Raw genomic sequence first — 17,531 nt, 5'->3', positions numbered from 1 at the left:
CTGACCATTAGGTCCAGTCACAGACGACTCTGGGGTTACGGCGCTCATCTCGTTCTATAGGCCGAGGGAACCAGCGTTTGTCCGCAGAGTTTTTCCAGGTCATGTGGTCAGCATGACTAAGCTGCTTCTGGTGAATCAGAGCAGCGCACGGAAACGCTGTTTACCTTCCCGCCGGAACAATACCTATTTATCTACAGTGGTGCCCCGCTAGACGAATGCCACGCAAGACGAAAAACTCGCTAGACGAAGGCTGCCCCGCAAGACGAAAAAGTCTATGGGGTTCCTTTTTTTTTTTTTGTCTAGCGAAAGCACGGCTGTCATTGCCGCTTCGCTAGACGAAAAACCCGCTAGACGAAAATTTTCGCAGAACGAATTATTTTCATCTAGCGGGGCAACACTGTACTTGCACTTTGACATGTTTTCGAACTGCTAGGTGGGCAGGAGCAGGGACCGAGCAACGGGAGCTCACCCTGTCGCAGGCATTCAAACCGCCGACCTTCTGATCAGCAAGCCCTAGGCTCTGTGGTTTAGACCTTGCATACCTGCATACTTGGGGGTAAATCTCATTAATGACACCCAAAACTGAAGGAGCCAGGGATTACCAGGGCTCTGCCCTATAACATGGTCAATGAACTAAGAGTGGCTCTGAGCAAGTGCAACATGCATTTCCTTCACCACAGTGTAGCCACTTTTCACACCAGACATATGGGACTTCTACCAGAGCTTCCAGATCAGGAGATGTGCCTCCCAGGTACATTTGAACCCGATTTCCCATTTGTAGGATTTAACAATTGGGAGACAATATCTTTCTTTCTAGGCTGTTTAGTTAATTGGTCGATAAGATACTAAATAAAAAGGTTTTAAAATTATTTAAAATAATTGTCCCTAATTAATCAAACAGCGGATTTTAAAGAAGTATTTCATCAAGGGTAAGGAGCCTGTGGTCCTTCAGATGTTGTTGGACTATAGCTCTTATAATCTCTGACCACTAGGGCTGCATGGAATAGGAGTCCAACAACAGGTTGCCACCCCACCCCCAATTTTAAATACATATATAGAGTGGAATTCAACATAACACTAAGTGGGATGTACATGTGTGGAGCTAAGTCTGCTTGTGCAATGGGTCTTCCCCCCCTCTTCTCCCCCTGCACGTTCCCTAATCATGTTCTGTGGGTTCCCCCAACACTCCAGAGCAGATTGGGGAGGAGAGGAGGGAAGGTCCCATTGCATGAGTGGTCCTCACATCAGCTTAGCTGGATCCATTCCGCTAATCACTAGCAGGAGGCACTTCTTTCAGGCATTCCTTGTTCTTCCTCACACAGGAAAGGATATCTCTAAGACAATGCCAACTGTGACACAGAAAACAAATGATAAGATTTCTTTACTCTGGTGACAGCCCTAACATAGATAAAATAGACAAAATCAGTAGGTCTTTGTATGATCATAGCTAAGATTAATCTTTGTGTCCACCAGGGAGCTACAAAAAATAGGGATAACATGCATGAACCAAATGCACAAATCTGGATTTACTGAGCTTGCTTGAATAAGTGTTTTGATACAGCTAAATGTATGGTATTACATATGTGAGAAAAAAATAAACAATGTGAGTCATATTCACAACAGAGGGAACTGTAGGTTTGAGGCCACCATCTTCCCTCCAACGCACTGGTCTTTTCGGCTGAAACAAGAATTTGAATTGACAGAAAATGAACAGTTTGATTTTCAATAGGAAAGTGAAAATATGTTTCCAGTAAGGGAGCACTGGGATTTTCTAACTTCAGGCAACTCTGCCCACATCAACTTGTCTGCTACTGAATCTTCTGATTTTGGCAAAGGATTCTGAGGTGTCCACTTAGAGCTCACCCAACTCTCCCCTGAGGCTGCATAGTTCAGAAGACAATTGGTAGTAATGGGCAAGCTGGAAAATCTGTCCTGACTTTCTCATTGAGTAGCCTCAGTTAAGCTTCTACAAAACCCCAGGGGTTCTCCAGAACACAGTTTGAAAATCACAAGTAGATGGGGATTCCAGGCCCAAATATGGATGAAAATACGGTCACTGCATATGCCATAGTCAGCTAGCTGAAGGGCAATCTATAAAGCAGTGTGTCGTTTGTAGAGACAAGGAAAGCAGAAGCAATCCCTGGAATTTGGGAGACAAAGGTTTTGCATGTCAGATTCCCAGATCTTTTGAGGGTCGAGCACTTCTGGAACACACAGTTGCCACGTCCAGTAATCCAAATGAACATTCATGCACCATAGATCCCATTAAGTCACAAAGGTTGGGTTAATAGCAGGCAGTGAGCACCAGCCCATCCAGTTTCCAGAACAATCCCTGTTCTGTTTGGGACCACAAGCCAACTCCTTGCCATTATTCCACTGCACTTAGAAAGGACGTCAGAGATGGTGGGGTGGAGAGCATGCCACAGTGGAGAACAAAGTACTTTTAAAAACAAATACCATTTAGAGAGGGGAAAAGGAAAGGAAAGCAGCCCATCTTGGAATAGGACGGTGAAGCGTTTAAATATTGTCACACCATTGCATGCAGAATATTTAAGGGAGATTTCTTGGTTGACTGTTCCTTCTTAAGGTATGTTTGGGGTGAAAGGTCAGCGTTACAGAGAACGGAATAAAGGCAATGACATCCAGAGCCTGAGAGCTTGGGGCCGTGACTGTCTCTAAAACAGTAGATGGGGTATCAGTCTTGAGATCCGGTCAAGGATGTCATTGAAGGTGCTGAAGCTGATGCAAGTCTCTGGACTTTAGGAGTGGCTGTTTGGCTCCAAGCAGGGTACACAGGATGTGTAGAAAGTTCTCACATGCTGCCATTGCTCCTGGTGGTTAGATCAGGATATATGGTAGCTTGAAGTCTCTCCTCTCCGTAAGGCACTTCAGCCTTGGGCTGCTGCAGGCTGCTCTCAGCGAGACATCATCCGTACAAACTCTGCAGGAAGGGGATCCAAATATGTCATCAGGAGGGGAGAGAAAAGCATTTTCCATCTGCTGCTGGCCCGGAAGAGGGACTTCTTTTATAGATAACTAGAGAATGTATGGGAATCACTATCTCTCTGTCTGTCTGTCTTTCCATCCAGCTCAGTTCCATATATCCCATCCCACTCTTCTAACATTCCATCACATTTTAGAGCATCCTTCCCCAACCTGGTGCCTTCCAGATGTTTTGAACTACAATTCCCATCAGTCCCAGCATGGCCAACGGTCAGGGATGGTGACAGATGTATTGCAAAACATCTGAAGTGTACGTAGTTGGGGAAGGCTGCTCTAGTCTAGTATGACCATGAAATACAATCCAGGACAGGGTTATGCAGATTGAGGCTCACTTAATTCCCATTGAGCTTAACAGAACAATATTATGCAAAGAATGAAAGTTTAATGTCTCTCATCTCCCCTACTTCCCCCTCCTAACTTTCTCTTTCTCTACTTTCTCCCCTCTCCTTTCTCCCCACCCCACATTGTTTACAACAAAAAAAGTCTCCGACCAACTGTAATTGATTAGTATGAAGGATGCTATTTTTAAACAATTTTTAAATATTTAAAAACAGGCACTGAATGTACTTTTGTTACGGGAAAATATTTCAATAAAACATTTAAAAATGTAAATCAGCTGTGAGAAGCAACACTGTTGAAGAAAGGCAAAACCTGCTCAACACTTTCCTTGCTTCACAGAGTGCAAATTTATTTGGACTCTGCTGTAGTGATGTCCCTGAATAATAAACATATTAACTTTCTCCCATAAGGGCATGGGAAAAGGAAGAGTGCTGTCACTGAAGACACCATCACAGCGCAGGCAAAACCTGATTCTGTCATTCAGTTGTGCAACTTCAACTGAATGGAACTGCATACAGAGCATGGAATATATTAGCATATTAATAAGCCTCTGGTTTAAAATAAAAACCTAGGAACCCTGGCTTCCAAATGTTATCTTTATGATCCGATTCCCAACTATCCCCTCAAAATTAGAAGTGACTCCTCCTAAATTCAGTCTTGACTTTCTTCCTTTTCTTTCCTGCATCAAGGATCTATAGCAGGTATGGAATTTCTGGGACAGGAGCCAAAATTGGGTCCAACCCAGGGGTTCAAATGTGGCCCACAAGGCTGTTTTTGCCCAAACCATGCCCATCTGCCCCACAGCGAAGTCAGGTGTGGGGCAGGTAGAGACGTGGCTGCCAGTGAACTGTAAGACTTCAAGAAGGCTGCGACAGTGCATGGGCGAGGGAAAGCAAGCTTCAAGCACCAGCTGATGGGTGGCAAAGCCATAGCCTGCTGAGGTAGCTGCATACGAGTTCCCTTCAGGAAACTTGCTCACACCATCAATACCTGTAAAAGCCAGACTTCAAATTGGTTTGGCAGGACTCAACAAAGCCCTATGCCTGGGGCTTCTCAGAGTGGCAAGAGTAGTGTTTCCAACATTCAGCAACCTGTTGGGCATTAGGGAACCACTGCACACAGGATTTTAGCAGGTCGGGAGGAAAACCCACCTGTCAAATTATTTGATATCATAATGGCATCCTGTGATTCAACAGGTGGGTTGTCCCACCCATCAGTCAAAGTTGGCCCATGGGTGGGGCAGTCAGATAAGGATTCGGCCCAAAGAGCCAAAATTGTTACCCACCCCTACTCTACATCCTGCATTCGTTTTCAAAAGCAGGATGAGATCCTCCTCCCAGCCTAAATCCTCACTTCTTTCCCAGTTAGAAAAAGCAAATCATCATCATCAACCCACAAACGAAGAACTTTTCTGATACCTTCAAAGTCCACAAGGCCATCCCCATTCAGATCAACATCTTTGAGTATCTCATCCACCTCACGGTAGTTCAACTGCTGTCCCAAGAGTTTGCGCATGGCTTCCCTTAGCTCAGCTATGCTGATCTGTCCATCGCCATTTGTGTCAAACTGGAAGGAAACAAATAAACAACCCTGATTCCAGCACCTTGTTTAACTACCATATCCACACAATTCTCCAGTCTCTTGTGCTCACCTCCCTGAGTGCAAGTGAAGTAGATGGAAGTGTTTTGTTCTCTTGGAATGACAAAACCACTTTAAAAGAGGAGGAGGAGGAGGAGGAGAAGACTTTTGCAGTTTGGAATGTAGTAGAAATACACATTAAAAAGTGTGGGATGAATGGATGCTTACTGGGAAGACATGTAAACACCCTGTAAGAAAATCAAGATGAAGGCTGATTCTTATATAATTGCCCTGTAAACAAATTACAAGAAAGGAGATTCCGACTAAACATCAGGAAGAACTTTCTGACAGTAATAGCTGTTTGACAGTGGAACAGAATCCCATGAGAGGTGGTGGACTCTCCTTCCTTGGAGGTTTTTAAGCAGAGGTTGGATGGCCATCTGTCGTGTATGGTCGAGCATTCCTGTATTGCAGGAGGTTGTACTAGATGACCCTCGGGGACCCTGCCAACTCTACAGATTCCATGAAATCAAAACAAATGCTCCATAAAGACTAGTCTAACCACAGCTTAAACTTTGTGGAAGCAAATCAGGATGAATGCTGAACAACCCCATCTTCTGGAAGAGTCCAAAGCACATCAGGTGGCAGAAAAACTTCAGGAAGGCTGTAGTGACAGTGTCAATCCACTTTCCTTCATGCTTGTCACTGACATCCACACATGTACACCAACAGCAAGAGTGAAGTGCTTTACCTGTAAGTGGCACTGATGAAATCAAATGAAGAAGCAGCTGAGAACTGTTTGTGTAGAGCTGCAATACATCCAGGTTTTCCCGGAATCAGACTGTCAAAATGGCATCATTCTGGGCGGACTTTTGCCCAATTGGCAACATGTCTGGGGAAACCCAGACATATGGCAACTATGGCAATTTTTAAAGAAAAATGCTGTAAAAATCCAAAAAAGTACCCCGAAAAAGCTCAGAAACTTTGACCCCCCAAAAAGCCAACTTGGTCTGGATTTTCACTTTTGGGAATATAGTAACCCTAAGATTGTGTTTTGTGTTGCCTGGGAGAACCACTATATGAGAAGACAGGACAGCAGAATGAGAAATAAGATTCCTCAAGGTACCACCCACCCAAAGTCTGATGCTACCCTCCTCTGGTCCCTCGAGTTGAGTCACGTGACTCTCACCTCTCGGAAGGCATCCCGCAGTTCTTTCACCCCAATCATGTCTGCCGTCTCTGCCAGCATCTTGGGGCCCATCAGTTCCACAAAGTCATCAAAATCCACCTTCCCTCCAGCTATAGATACAGAAAAACAGTTTCAGCCAAAGCCAGACAGTGCTGGGTTAGATATTATAGTATATATAATTATACTCTGGGACAATTCACAACCAACAGAATGGAAGAATTTTCTCATTTGTGCTGCCTTTCCCATCCCTACCCTCTCCGTTGCCACCTCTTGTGTGGAATTTATCTGCTTATGCAGCAAACCAGGAGAGTGAATAGGCTCCCATGAATGCAGACTCTTGAGTCTGTCAGAAAAGCCACACAGCTGATGACATGTCCTTGCATCAGCTGATTCACACCACCATTTTGCTCTTAGTAATTAGGTGCTGCTGCTGCTCCCAAACTGAGTTTATTATACATGCAAAATAACTGATTGATAGAACCAGACATCTCCAGCACAGTGGTACCTCTGGTTACGTACTTAATTGGTTCCGGAGGTCCATTCTTAACCTGAAAGTGTTCTTAACCTGAAGCACCACTTTAGCTAATGGGACCTCCCGCTGCCGCTGCGCCACCAGAGCACGATTTCTGTTCTTATCCTGAAGCAAAGTTCTTAACCTGAAGCGTTATTTCTGGGTTAGCGGAGTCTGTAACCTGAAGCGTCTGTAACCTGAAGCGTCTGTAACCCGAGGTACCACTGTAATAAACATCTCTTACTTTACAGGGTGGTCGTAAGGATTACTGAGGCAATAACATGCAAAATGCTTTGAACACCCTATATAGATGCTTAAACATTATTTATTATTAGGCCACAGTCTAGTGCTGCCGCCTCATCCCCTCTGACATTTCTTTGGGGAACTCATGGCCATCCAACTATTACTGGATTATAAATTCTAGAATCATGGATCAATGGCCATGCAGGCTGCAGTTAATGGGATCTGGACTCCAGCAAGATCTGCAGGGCCACAGGTTCCCTACCTCTACTCTAAGGAGAGATATCCAAGAAGTATTTGCATCATCCCCATTTTTGTGTGTGGTCATTTTGCTTGAATGCCAAACTTGATCCAGCAACTGTGAAAATCCATTTCTTCCCCCTGAAACATCATAATGTAGTGTTTAACTAGGCACATACTGATCTGCTGAGACAATTCAATGAGCTCCATCTCAGTGGGCATGTAGCCCATGGTTCGCATACATTCTCCCAGGTCTTTGTAGCTGATGTAGCCATCATGGTCCTTGTCAAACTCTCGGAAGGCCTCCTTTAGCTCTGGAAAGAGAAGGGAAGCTCTAAGAATCCCCCCTGGAAAGCAGGTAATGCATCTGTGTCTTGCAAACACCAAGTAAATGAGAAGGGAGTGATGGAGTTAGCATCTGATTTGCTACACAATGAAAGAACTGCTATGCTTCACCAACAGCCCTTCCTCACTTTTGGAGTTCAGCTCCAGAGACATATGGCCTTGGTCCGGTATACCTGAAGGAGCATCTCCACCCCCATTGTCTAGCCTGGGTATTGAGATCCAGCATTGAGGGCCTTCTGGAGGTTCCCTCACTGCAAGGAGTGAGGTTACAGGGAACCAGGCAGAGGGCCTTCTCGGCAGTCATGTCTGCTCTGTAGAAGGCCCTCAGATCAGATGTCAAGGAAATAAACAACTATCTGACTTTTAGAAGACATCTGAATGCAGCCCAGTATAGGGAAGTTTTTAATGTGTGATGTTCTACTGTGTTTGATGTTTTAATTTGTTGGAAGCTGCCCAGAGTGGCTGGGACAACCCAGTCAGATAGGTGGCATATCAACAACAACAACAACAACAACAACAACAACAGGAATGCCACTAGAGGGATTTTTAATGCTAGTCCAATCAGAACTTTTGTATGAGGGCTGAGTCCATAATTAGAGTCAAGGAACTGAACTGGATATCTGATAGCTGCCCTCTAGATGGGGTGGTGGGCCCAGGAGAGGCAAAGGGGGAAAGCAAAGCAAGGTATTCATACAACTACACATGGGAGCAAAGCATAAGGAAGCCAGAGACAAGTTGGCAAAGCAACAAGGCAGAGCATTAAGCAAAACCAAAGAAGCTGAGTGAAGCATAGCAGATGCAGTAGACTTCTGGTTGGTTGAACTAATGACTAATGAGCAAGGGAGGATCCATGAGCTTCCACAAAGACAGGGTTAGCCAACGCAGTGGCATCTGGTTGTTCTTGGACTACACATCCCATCAGCACCAGCCAGCATGGCCAATTATCAGGGATGATGGGTGTTGTAGGCCAGGAACATCTGGAGGGCACCACGCTGGCTACCCTACCTTAAGAGGTAATGTTGAGCATCAATTTTCTTTTTACCTTCAATCTCCTCTGGTCGCAGCTCTCTGTCCTGGGGAAAGAAAGAGAGTAGAGGTTGATAAAACATATATATGCTTTGCCTGCCCACATCCAATCTACTGATCTCTTAGTCAGAAGCTGTCCTAGATTAAGGAAGTCTTCCTTGCCCACTCTATGAACAGAAAAAAAATGTTACTCTGTGCGGCCTGATTCTGTGTGTGCTTACTTCAAAATAAGTCCCACTACGCTCAAAGGGGCTTCCTACCAAGTCATGCTGCATCACTGTTGGATTCCATGCAAATATTGTGTCAGAGTACTGTGGCCATAAATTCCCTGGAGGAAAGCCCTTCTAGCTCCCTGCAGAAAGGCAATATGGGCAAGAGTTGTTCTTCCAGTCATAGTTCCCTAGGCTTGGTGTTTGTGTAATGCAGCCCAAAGGCTGGTGCGTTTCGGTGGCTAAGAGATTATTAACAGCCCCTTCAGGAGAGTGCTCTATGTGGGTGTATTTTGCAAAACATTCTTGCCACAATAAAAGTGCATTAATTACAGAGTTCTTCTGCTTTAGTTTGTTCTGCAATGCTCCTTCAATGCTCTCACATTGTTACTGTCAAGAAAGGCTACAGCACAACAAAAGCAGGGCAGAAATAAGCCAGAATATTTGTGGTATAAAAGAGTTGTGTGGTTGCAGAAGGATGTTATGGGACATACACCGAATGGAAGTGAAACCTTCCCAGGCACAAACAGTATTGAAAGCAGGAATGTACTTGACTGCCCAAAGAGCACAAATAATCATGGATGCACCAAAGAAAGGGCATCTGAATAGCCCCCGTTTCAGGAAGTCCTTTGCCATGGCTTTTCCATGAACTCACTAGAACAGGGGTCACCACCTTTTTCAGCCATGGGCTGGTCCACCGTCCCTCAGACCATGTGGTGGGTTGGACTATATGGGGGGGGGGAGGGGAGGAATAAACAAATTCCTATGCCCCACAAATAACCCAGAGATTCATTTTAAATAAAAGGACACATTCTACTCATGTAACAACATGCCAATTCCCAGACCGTCCGTGGGCTGGATTTAGAAGGTGATTGGGCCACATCCAGCCCACGGACCTTAGGTTGCCTACCCCTGCACTAGAAGACCTTAAGGAAATCACTCGCGCTGTCAACCACAGCCTGCCCCCCTTCCCACATATCTGTAATATATAGGTATTTAATACTATCCCACCTTACAGGGTAAGGATTGCAATAAGATAATGTATGTGAAGAGCTTTGCACCATTTAAAGCGGTAAGCAAAGGTGCCGATCATCACCAACATCGCCTCATTGCCTGGCTGTTAACCTATGCAACATGGACTCAGTGAAGGCACCCTTTCACTAGCTTATTTCCATGTAGGAATTAGTTTATATACTGCAAAACACAATCTGCATGGTTTCAGATCATGGCATGAACGATTTCTCTTCCATAAGTCCATGGATTGAACAGCGGCGGCACACACCAACCTCCCAATTTGCATACCTCTAGCAAAATAACACTTATGTTTGATTTCTTATGCCACCTTATCCGTGTTTATTCCTCAGTGAAGATTACCTGTACTCCGCAGGGAGGAAAGAGTAAGATTTAATTACTGGGTTGTCTTTGTTTTTTGCTTTTATTATGTGTTTTCTGTTTTTTATATTGTGATTTTATGTTGTGAACCACCCTGAGATCTACAAGTATAGGGCGGTATACAAATTTAATAAATAACAACAACAACAAGCCCAAGCTATGTTCCAGCACAGGGGCATACCGAAGGTTTGAGGAGCAGGGTAGTCCATGGAAACAGAGAAGGGGCAGCTACACTCTCACGCTCAGTATAAATGGTGCAGCAATAGATGTGCAATACATACGATTTGCGTGATGGCGATGCTCTGGCGCAAGAAGATGCAGGCTGGCCCCACCAACCCATGCAGGACCGAGTAATTCTGCAATGGCGGATACTGCGTGCCGTCAGCCCCTTCGTCCATGTCGTTGCTGGTAGAGGCAGGGGAGCCAGGAGCCTCGGAGGAGGGCTGCTTATTCTCCTGTAGCATAGCTTGCAATTAGCTAAGTACGATTAGAGACCCCGATTTCCCCCTCTGTCAGGACCTGGGTGTTTAAGGCCCAGGCTTCTGGAAAGTTTTAGGGAAGAAGGGTATCTGGTAATGGAGAGTATGGGAAGGGGAGCAACAAAGGGGGAAACGAGCCGGTTGAGCCAGACCAAACGGCCCCATCACAGCCAGCAGCCTCGGAACACGAGCCAGAACCCGAACTCCTGACCAGGAAACACCCCAGGCCACAACGCATACGTAGGCGGTAGGTGGCCAGCGTACCTTGAGGACTATGAATGCAACCTCCCGGACAGGACTGGAACTTAGAGGGGAGGGGTGTTATGTACTGAGTTGAATAGGATCCAAAATGCAGCAGTCTGATTGGTCCTAGAACAATAGGATTCAGAATGCAGCAGTCTGATTGGTCCTAGAACAATAGGATCCAGAATGCAGCAGTCTGATTGGTCCACAGGAGCCACCCAATCCAGCTCCAGGTGGAAGTGAATCCGCAACCCGATTGGCATACAGGAGTATCCCGGAATTACCCAATCACGTGGGGCCCATTGTGTAAATAGTGTATATAAAGCAGACGTTTTGGGGAAACTGCATTCCTCACTACAATAAGCCGAATAAAGAGCATGAAATCCACACTTGACTCCAAGTATATTTCACCCCCTAAAAGAAACCCACTTTTCTCATCCTTAAATTTATCTCAATGGCTCAACATTTCTGCTTATTGGGCAATTGCCACAATTAGACAGACCTCAGTCTCCACAATGCAGGGGTCCCCAACCTGGGGCCCTCAAGGTCTTCCTCTGGTGGCCACAAAGCCTTTGAGCTGCCCACCCCCACACCACCCACTGCCCCCTTTGTCATGAGATGGTGAGGATAATTACCATTTTTCTCATTGAAAAGTTCATGAAGCTGAAGGAGGAAGTTGAAAGAGCGACACTCCCTCTTGCTTCCTCTCTCAGTTCAAAGAACTTTTCAAAGTTCAGGTTAGCACCTGAGCAGATGGACAGAAAGCAAAGCAACCAATAATGTAGCAGAGAAAGGGAAGGAATTTGGAAGAGGGAAAGAGAGCAACTATGGGGTGGAAGAATGCATGTTCAAATGAATACACATTAGATCTGACAAAATGGAGCCTCTTAAAACTGTGATTTCAATGTGAGTTCCTCCTCTCCTGCAAAACCATCCCCACATTATTGAACCTCTCTATCCTCATTGACTGCCCCATAAAAATCACAGATACAGTGTCTTCCAGTGCAATCCTTATGGATCCAAGGCACTACCTTTGCACCAACCCTGTGGAACGCCCTCTAACCAGATGTCAAAGAAAAAAGCAACTACCAGACTTTTAGAAGACATCTGAAGGCAGCCCTGTTTAGGGAAGCTTTTAATGTTTGACAGACTATTGTATTTTAATATTCTGTTGGAAGCCGCCCAGAGTAGCTGGGGAAACCCAGCCAGATGGGTGGGGTATGAATAAATTATTATTATTATTATTATTATTATTATTATTATTATTATTATTATTATTATTACAAGGATTCCCCTAAAAAAACAACCATCAAATAATAGGTAACATCTCTATTTTCAAATATGTGTTCTGGGATTTTTGTGGTTTTGTTGTCCTCCTATGTAAAAACCATTAAGATTCATAAGGATCTGTGTCTTGCTGATAAGCTGAAACTTGGTCCTGCAGGCCAGCCTAGCAACAAAGAACAAGAATTATCAGAAGGCTTAAGAAAGTTGGCAACAACTTGCTTTCCATTGGCTCTGCCCCCAGGACAGCTGTTGGCAAGTCTTAAAGAGAAAGCTACAGGAAATTCACAGGCATTATGGTAATATGGTGCCCTGTGTGGGGGCAAAATTTGATGCCCTCAAAGCCCCAAGTCGCCTTCCCAAAGCCAGGTAAGGAGGTGCCAGGCTGGGAAGGAGGCACAGGGATCTGGCAGGGTCCTAGAGGCCTCCTGACTCCTTCCTATAGCTAGGCAAGTGATAACTAGGCTTTGAGAAGGAGGTGGGAGGACTCTAGGACCCCCTCAGAGCTCTCATGCCTCCTTCCCAAAGCCCAGCACTTACTAGGCTTTGGGAAGGTTGGAAGGGGACCCCTAGGCTTCCCAGGTAACCAGTTGTGCTGCCCTAAATCCACCACTGCCAGGACAGTGAAGAAGGGAATGCCCAGGGCTCCCCACCCACCCACCCAATGAGGTGGCCCACAAGTCATCTGGATCTGAGTCCTCCTAGGGGAAATGCCTGGCTCCACATACAGAGAGAGATGCCACAATTAGCTCTCTTGCTCTCTCTCTCTCTCACACACACTAACACACAAAGCAATGACACATATGCTCTAACAAAAAGAAACATGCACTAGCACAATTGCTACATTTCTTGGCAGTCCCTCTCTATCTTTCCGTACACATCTGCGCCACAGACTTACATTTTATTAAATAGTCCTTTTCCCTCCCTAAGGACTCCCAGGGAACTGCGGTTTTATGCGGAGATCTTTATCAAAATTCTCAGCATTTCATTAAACTCATTATTTGGGATAAGTCATGACAGCTGAATAAAACTGATGTAGCCTTGCAGTGCTAATATCCCTTAACTCTGAGTAAATACAGATGAACCTCTACCCAGTGCTAACTCACTAGTGGGGACTGCACACACAGCCCCTGGAAAAGAGGACCATATGTATAGCAACATTCTCCTCACCCATATGGTTGGATGGTATAGTTGATGGGTTCCTCATGTGGTTATACTGTGGTAATATGGCTATTACTGTGGTAATTCTCATTCTCTCTCTCTCTCTCTCTCTCTCTCACACACACACACACACACACACACAGTTACATTCAATAATATTGATATATACAAAAATGGGGGTAAAATGCTTCCTAGCATTTGCAGGGTTGGAGATCTCTCACAGATCTTAACCACTGCCTTGCTGGGCCCCTTCTGTGGGCCACTGTCCTCCAGTTCTCTGATTTCTTCCCACTCTTCCTTCTCATCTGACCAATCCCACCAGGATACAGTGGTACCTCTGGTTATGAACTTAATTCGTTCCGGAGGTCTGTTCTTAACCTGAAACCGTTCTTAATCTCAGGTACCACTTTAGCTAATGGGGCCTCCCACTGCTGCCGCCGCACGATTTCTGTTCTCATCCTGAGGTAAAGTTCTTAACCCAAAGTACTATGTCTGGGTTAGCGGAGTCTGTAACCCGAAGTGTTTGTAACCCGAGGTACCACTGTATCTCCGTGGGGCTCATACCAAGGACAGACTAGGGCAGCTCCCCAACAACTGTCCTGCTCTGCTGTCACTGCATACCTCACACCAATGCTGCCTTTTTGGCAGTGACGGACACAAGGGAAGTGGCAGGTTCATTTTACACATATTTACACGTGAAGCCTTCAATAGAGGGGAGGCAGAACGTTACACCCCAAGAGTGTCCCTTATTGCCCTCCTCATAGCTACAGTGAGCTTGGGTCTAAAGTAGCACCCAGTCATGGCTCCTGGCAATGGCGGAGCATGCTTGAACAGTGCCCGGGGCATGTGAGTGCCCGGGGGGGGGGCAGGACATGGAGGGCAAAAGCAGCCCTCCAGCCCCAAGCCGCTTTGTGAGGCTGGAATGATCCCAGCCTTGAAAAGTGGCACAGGGCTGACTTGGGGAGGGTGGTGTGCAGTGACGTAGCAACAGGGAGCATTGGGGGCGGTGCGCTCCCAGTGCCACGTCTCCGAGGGTGACAAGGCATGCGGTTTGCCGGCGGCGCCACTTCAGCGCTGTACAGACGGTGCTGGGATCCTCTGCTTGTGGCTGTAGCCGTGAACGGAGCCACGAACAGAGGATCCTGGCACCGTCCGTACGGCGCTGGAGTGGTACCACCGGCATCCCGCTATGTACAGCGTATGTGCGGCGTCGCTACATACGGCGCATGTGTCGTACGTAGCGATGCTGCACATGCGCACTACATAGCGACGCCCCATCCCCAGGTGCACCAGCAGCTTCCTATGCCACTGGTGGTGTGAGTAGCGTACCCCACCGCAGGAAAATACACCACGCTACACCCCTGGCCTTTCAGTGTAGCATCTTTCAGCCAGCGCCACATGGAGTTCTCTCCTTCTGGCTTCTCCTTCCCAGAAAAAAACCCTTGCCAAGGAACTGCTCTCCTTCTGTCTGCTTGTCCCTTTTCTACCTGCTATTCCAAGCCTAGACTTAAAAGGTGACAATTTTCCTGTGACCTCCATCATCTTCATCGCTCAGTGTAACAGTGGCAACCTCCATTGGAAGAGACCCAAGGATTTTCCTGTGATGGGCCGCCAACACATTTTGTCATGCTTAACAGCTTCTATCCCAGGTGAGCCCCTGGCCTGGAAAAGGAGCTTAGCCTGTATTTTTCTACTGGCCTAGCATCTTTCCTTCAATACGCTAAATATTATCTAAACTTTAACACTTTATTGAATTCTAACATTCACTAACTCTAGCAGTTCTGGGTGCCCTTGCACCCTCAAACTCTGTTACCCCAGATCTGTAATAATAGCAAAAAAAAAAAGGATAATCCATGTAATGAATTAACTCATTATTTATCTCCTTCATATTTTCAGACGTGGTCACATTTATTTAAGTGAATGAACTGGGGCCCCTCCCAAAGGTCCCCCAGACCATAAATCTGCCACTGGTCATGCCCCTTCTCTGCTCAGGCACTGGTGGCAATACATACAGAAAGTGCACATATACCATAGAAAGACATGCAAGAATATGAGAGATACCATACAACTTCTATTATATCAGGAGCATACAAAGGCTCACCTGGTTGAATCTTCATTGACACGATCCACAAACAGGCCTTGTATGATACACCAAGAGAAGAAGGAAGCATTGAATGAAATCTAGGAGTTTGAGGTTGTTATCGTTTGCTTAGATGCAAGAAAAGCAAAGAGGATCTAGATGCTGGCCCAAGAAGGACTAAGTAGATGAAAGAAAAGGGGACCAAGTAGATGGAGAAAAGGGGGTCTCTGAAGCCATCTGCAGACACTATTCTGAAGAACACATCTGCCTTCATTCTAATAACCTGGAGCATTGGAACCTGGCCTTCATAGGAATCAGAGATGATGCCACAGTCCCCCATCTGGAGTGGTACCACAGGGGCCTTGCATTCTCGCCATGTTTCCTCAGATAACTGACCTCAGCCATGGGGCTTCAACCACTGACAGGAATCCATGCACACACTCTGGGAAGCGAGGAAAGTAGACAGACAGACATACATGCAAAGAACCAGCCACACACAGGGATTCCAACAAAAAGGCATGAAGATGTAAGGATGAAAAGGGGCGTCCTCCCCTCCATCCTCTCCCCCTACCTTGGAGAGCCGCCTGCCCGGTGTTTTGGTGCAGTTGCCCATGGCTGCTAAGTCCCCCCCATCCCACAGAGCACAGTATGGGGCTGGAGGCAGCTGGCGACGATGGCAGATATATATACTTTTATAGTAACAAGTGATTCTCTTCCTGGGAGGTTTAGACGCTTTGGGGATTTTCAGGGTTTTTATTGTTGAATATATCCAGAATATTAAGGGAAAGTGAACAGAGGGGGGTGGAAGGAGGGAGGGCGTGGGCCACAGCCATAATCCTCAGGATTATATGCAACTCAATCATAGATGGTGCTAAAGCAGAGAGAGCAGAGAGCAGGCAAGCAGCTCTTCTTCAAAGCATTTTAACTCTACAGTGGCCCAGGAAGGAGAGGGCCAGTCCCACCTGGTCCTTCCTGACTCACATCCAAAAGCCCCACTCAGATGCTGTCTATAAGCGGTTGAAAAGGATGGCTGCCCATCAACATGCCCCCTCCCTTCAGAGCAGTGAGGCCATAATCTCCCGTGACAATCAAAGAGATTTTCAAATCTTTGTTCCAGGGAGTGGCTGCATCCACTGAGCTCTGATGCTGAGAGGCCCAGCCGCATTATAGGGTGAGCGAGATGGTGGGGTGGGGGCAGGGCGGGGCGGGAATAGGGATAGGGGAAGCATGCATTACCAATTGTCAGTCAGACTTATTGGTTGGCCACAAGATGTGAACCAGCTAGCAGAATCCACTGTATTATTTATAGACTCACAGTGCATTTTCATGAGTGACGTTAAGAACTCCTCTTCATCCCTAATGCATTACTTGCAGATGTTGCTCCCCCCCCCCCATGCAGAAGGGAAATTGGAAATTTTCGTTCAGAGGCAAGTTCTGATCTTCAGAACTCTTATTTGGGAAGTGAAAGCACAACCCTTATATCATTTGTGAAAATGTATTTGAATCTTAACGGTTAATGTTAAAACCATACTTCAGTTTGCTCAACTGGATTAAGTGAGATTGACCTAACTATCCTGATTCAGCCCACCTTATTGGTTTATAAGGTTTTTACTAGTATCTGTAATATGTGTCTTCTTGATGCAATGGCCTCAAATGAAGTTTGTTGTTGTTGTTGACCTAATTACTTTTTTTCTTGAAAATCTTCCCCTGCCCACCCCCTTATAAGAAAGATAGCAACTTCCTTAGGCAACTGCAGAATATAAAATAAGTCTAGATCCATCTGAAGTGTTTCACAGCTTATGGGCTACAGATTTCAGAGTTGGCAATGGTGGTGTGATAAAGCAAGTCATTGTACAAAGCATTTACAATCACTTTTTCCTGCCCTGCCTTTTTACTAGTCAAACACGTTTTGCAGATTTATAGGATAAAAGAAATGAGTCACACTGCTGGCTTGGGCTGATGGGGGTTGTAGTTCAGAATAGCTGGAGAGCACCAGGTTAGTGAATATCATCTTATGCCAAGTATTCTGACGCACATTTCCAAGGCAGAGGTCAAATTTCAAGGTTTTTAACAACAAATCTCAACTTCTGCAAACTATCATTTTAACTGTATTGAATTCACATTCTTAAACACTCTTCTTTTGTCCCATCAAATATACAAGGTGATAATTTCACAGTGGTTATGTGGCCCTCGTGACTTAATGCGCACCACA

The 17,531-nt window shown here is 45.8% G+C and overlaps 1 protein-coding gene across 1 annotated transcript; it reads right to left on the bottom strand.

Moving 5' to 3' along the window:
- Positions 1-2,455: 2,455 nt before the first annotated feature.
- Positions 2,456-11,686, bottom strand: CABP2 (calcium binding protein 2). Its single transcript, XM_033157667.1, has 7 exons — positions 11,430-11,686; positions 10,354-10,527; positions 8,488-8,518; positions 7,280-7,414; positions 6,110-6,219; positions 4,761-4,908; positions 2,456-2,941 (listed from the first exon to the last, which is right to left on the bottom strand). The coding sequence occupies exons 1-7, from the start codon at positions 11,451-11,453 to the stop codon at positions 2,916-2,918; spliced, it is 648 nt and encodes a 215-aa protein (XP_033013558.1). The 5' UTR covers positions 11,454-11,686; the 3' UTR covers positions 2,456-2,915.
- Between the last annotated feature and the right edge of the window lie 5,845 nt (positions 11,687-17,531).

This window comes from Lacerta agilis, chromosome 1 (genome assembly GCF_009819535.1).
Source record: "Lacerta agilis isolate rLacAgi1 chromosome 1, rLacAgi1.pri, whole genome shotgun sequence".
Classification (NCBI taxonomy): domain Eukaryota; kingdom Metazoa; phylum Chordata; class Lepidosauria; order Squamata; family Lacertidae; genus Lacerta; species Lacerta agilis.
This window is presented reverse-complemented; position numbering and strand designations above follow the sequence as displayed.

Bases quoted from the DNA above. Each gene is read 5' to 3' on its own strand.
- CABP2 (XM_033157667.1), bottom strand. From the start codon at position 11,453: ATGAACTTTTCAATGAGAAAAATG. The intron at 6,220-7,279 runs GTATGTGCCTAG...CTGTATCTATAG, and splicing joins TGAATTGTCTCAGCAGATCA to CTGGAGGGAAGGTGGATTTT. The intron at 4,909-6,109 runs GTGAGAGTCACG...GTTTCCTTCCAG, and splicing joins TGCGGGATGCCTTCCGAGAG to TTTGACACAAATGGCGATGG.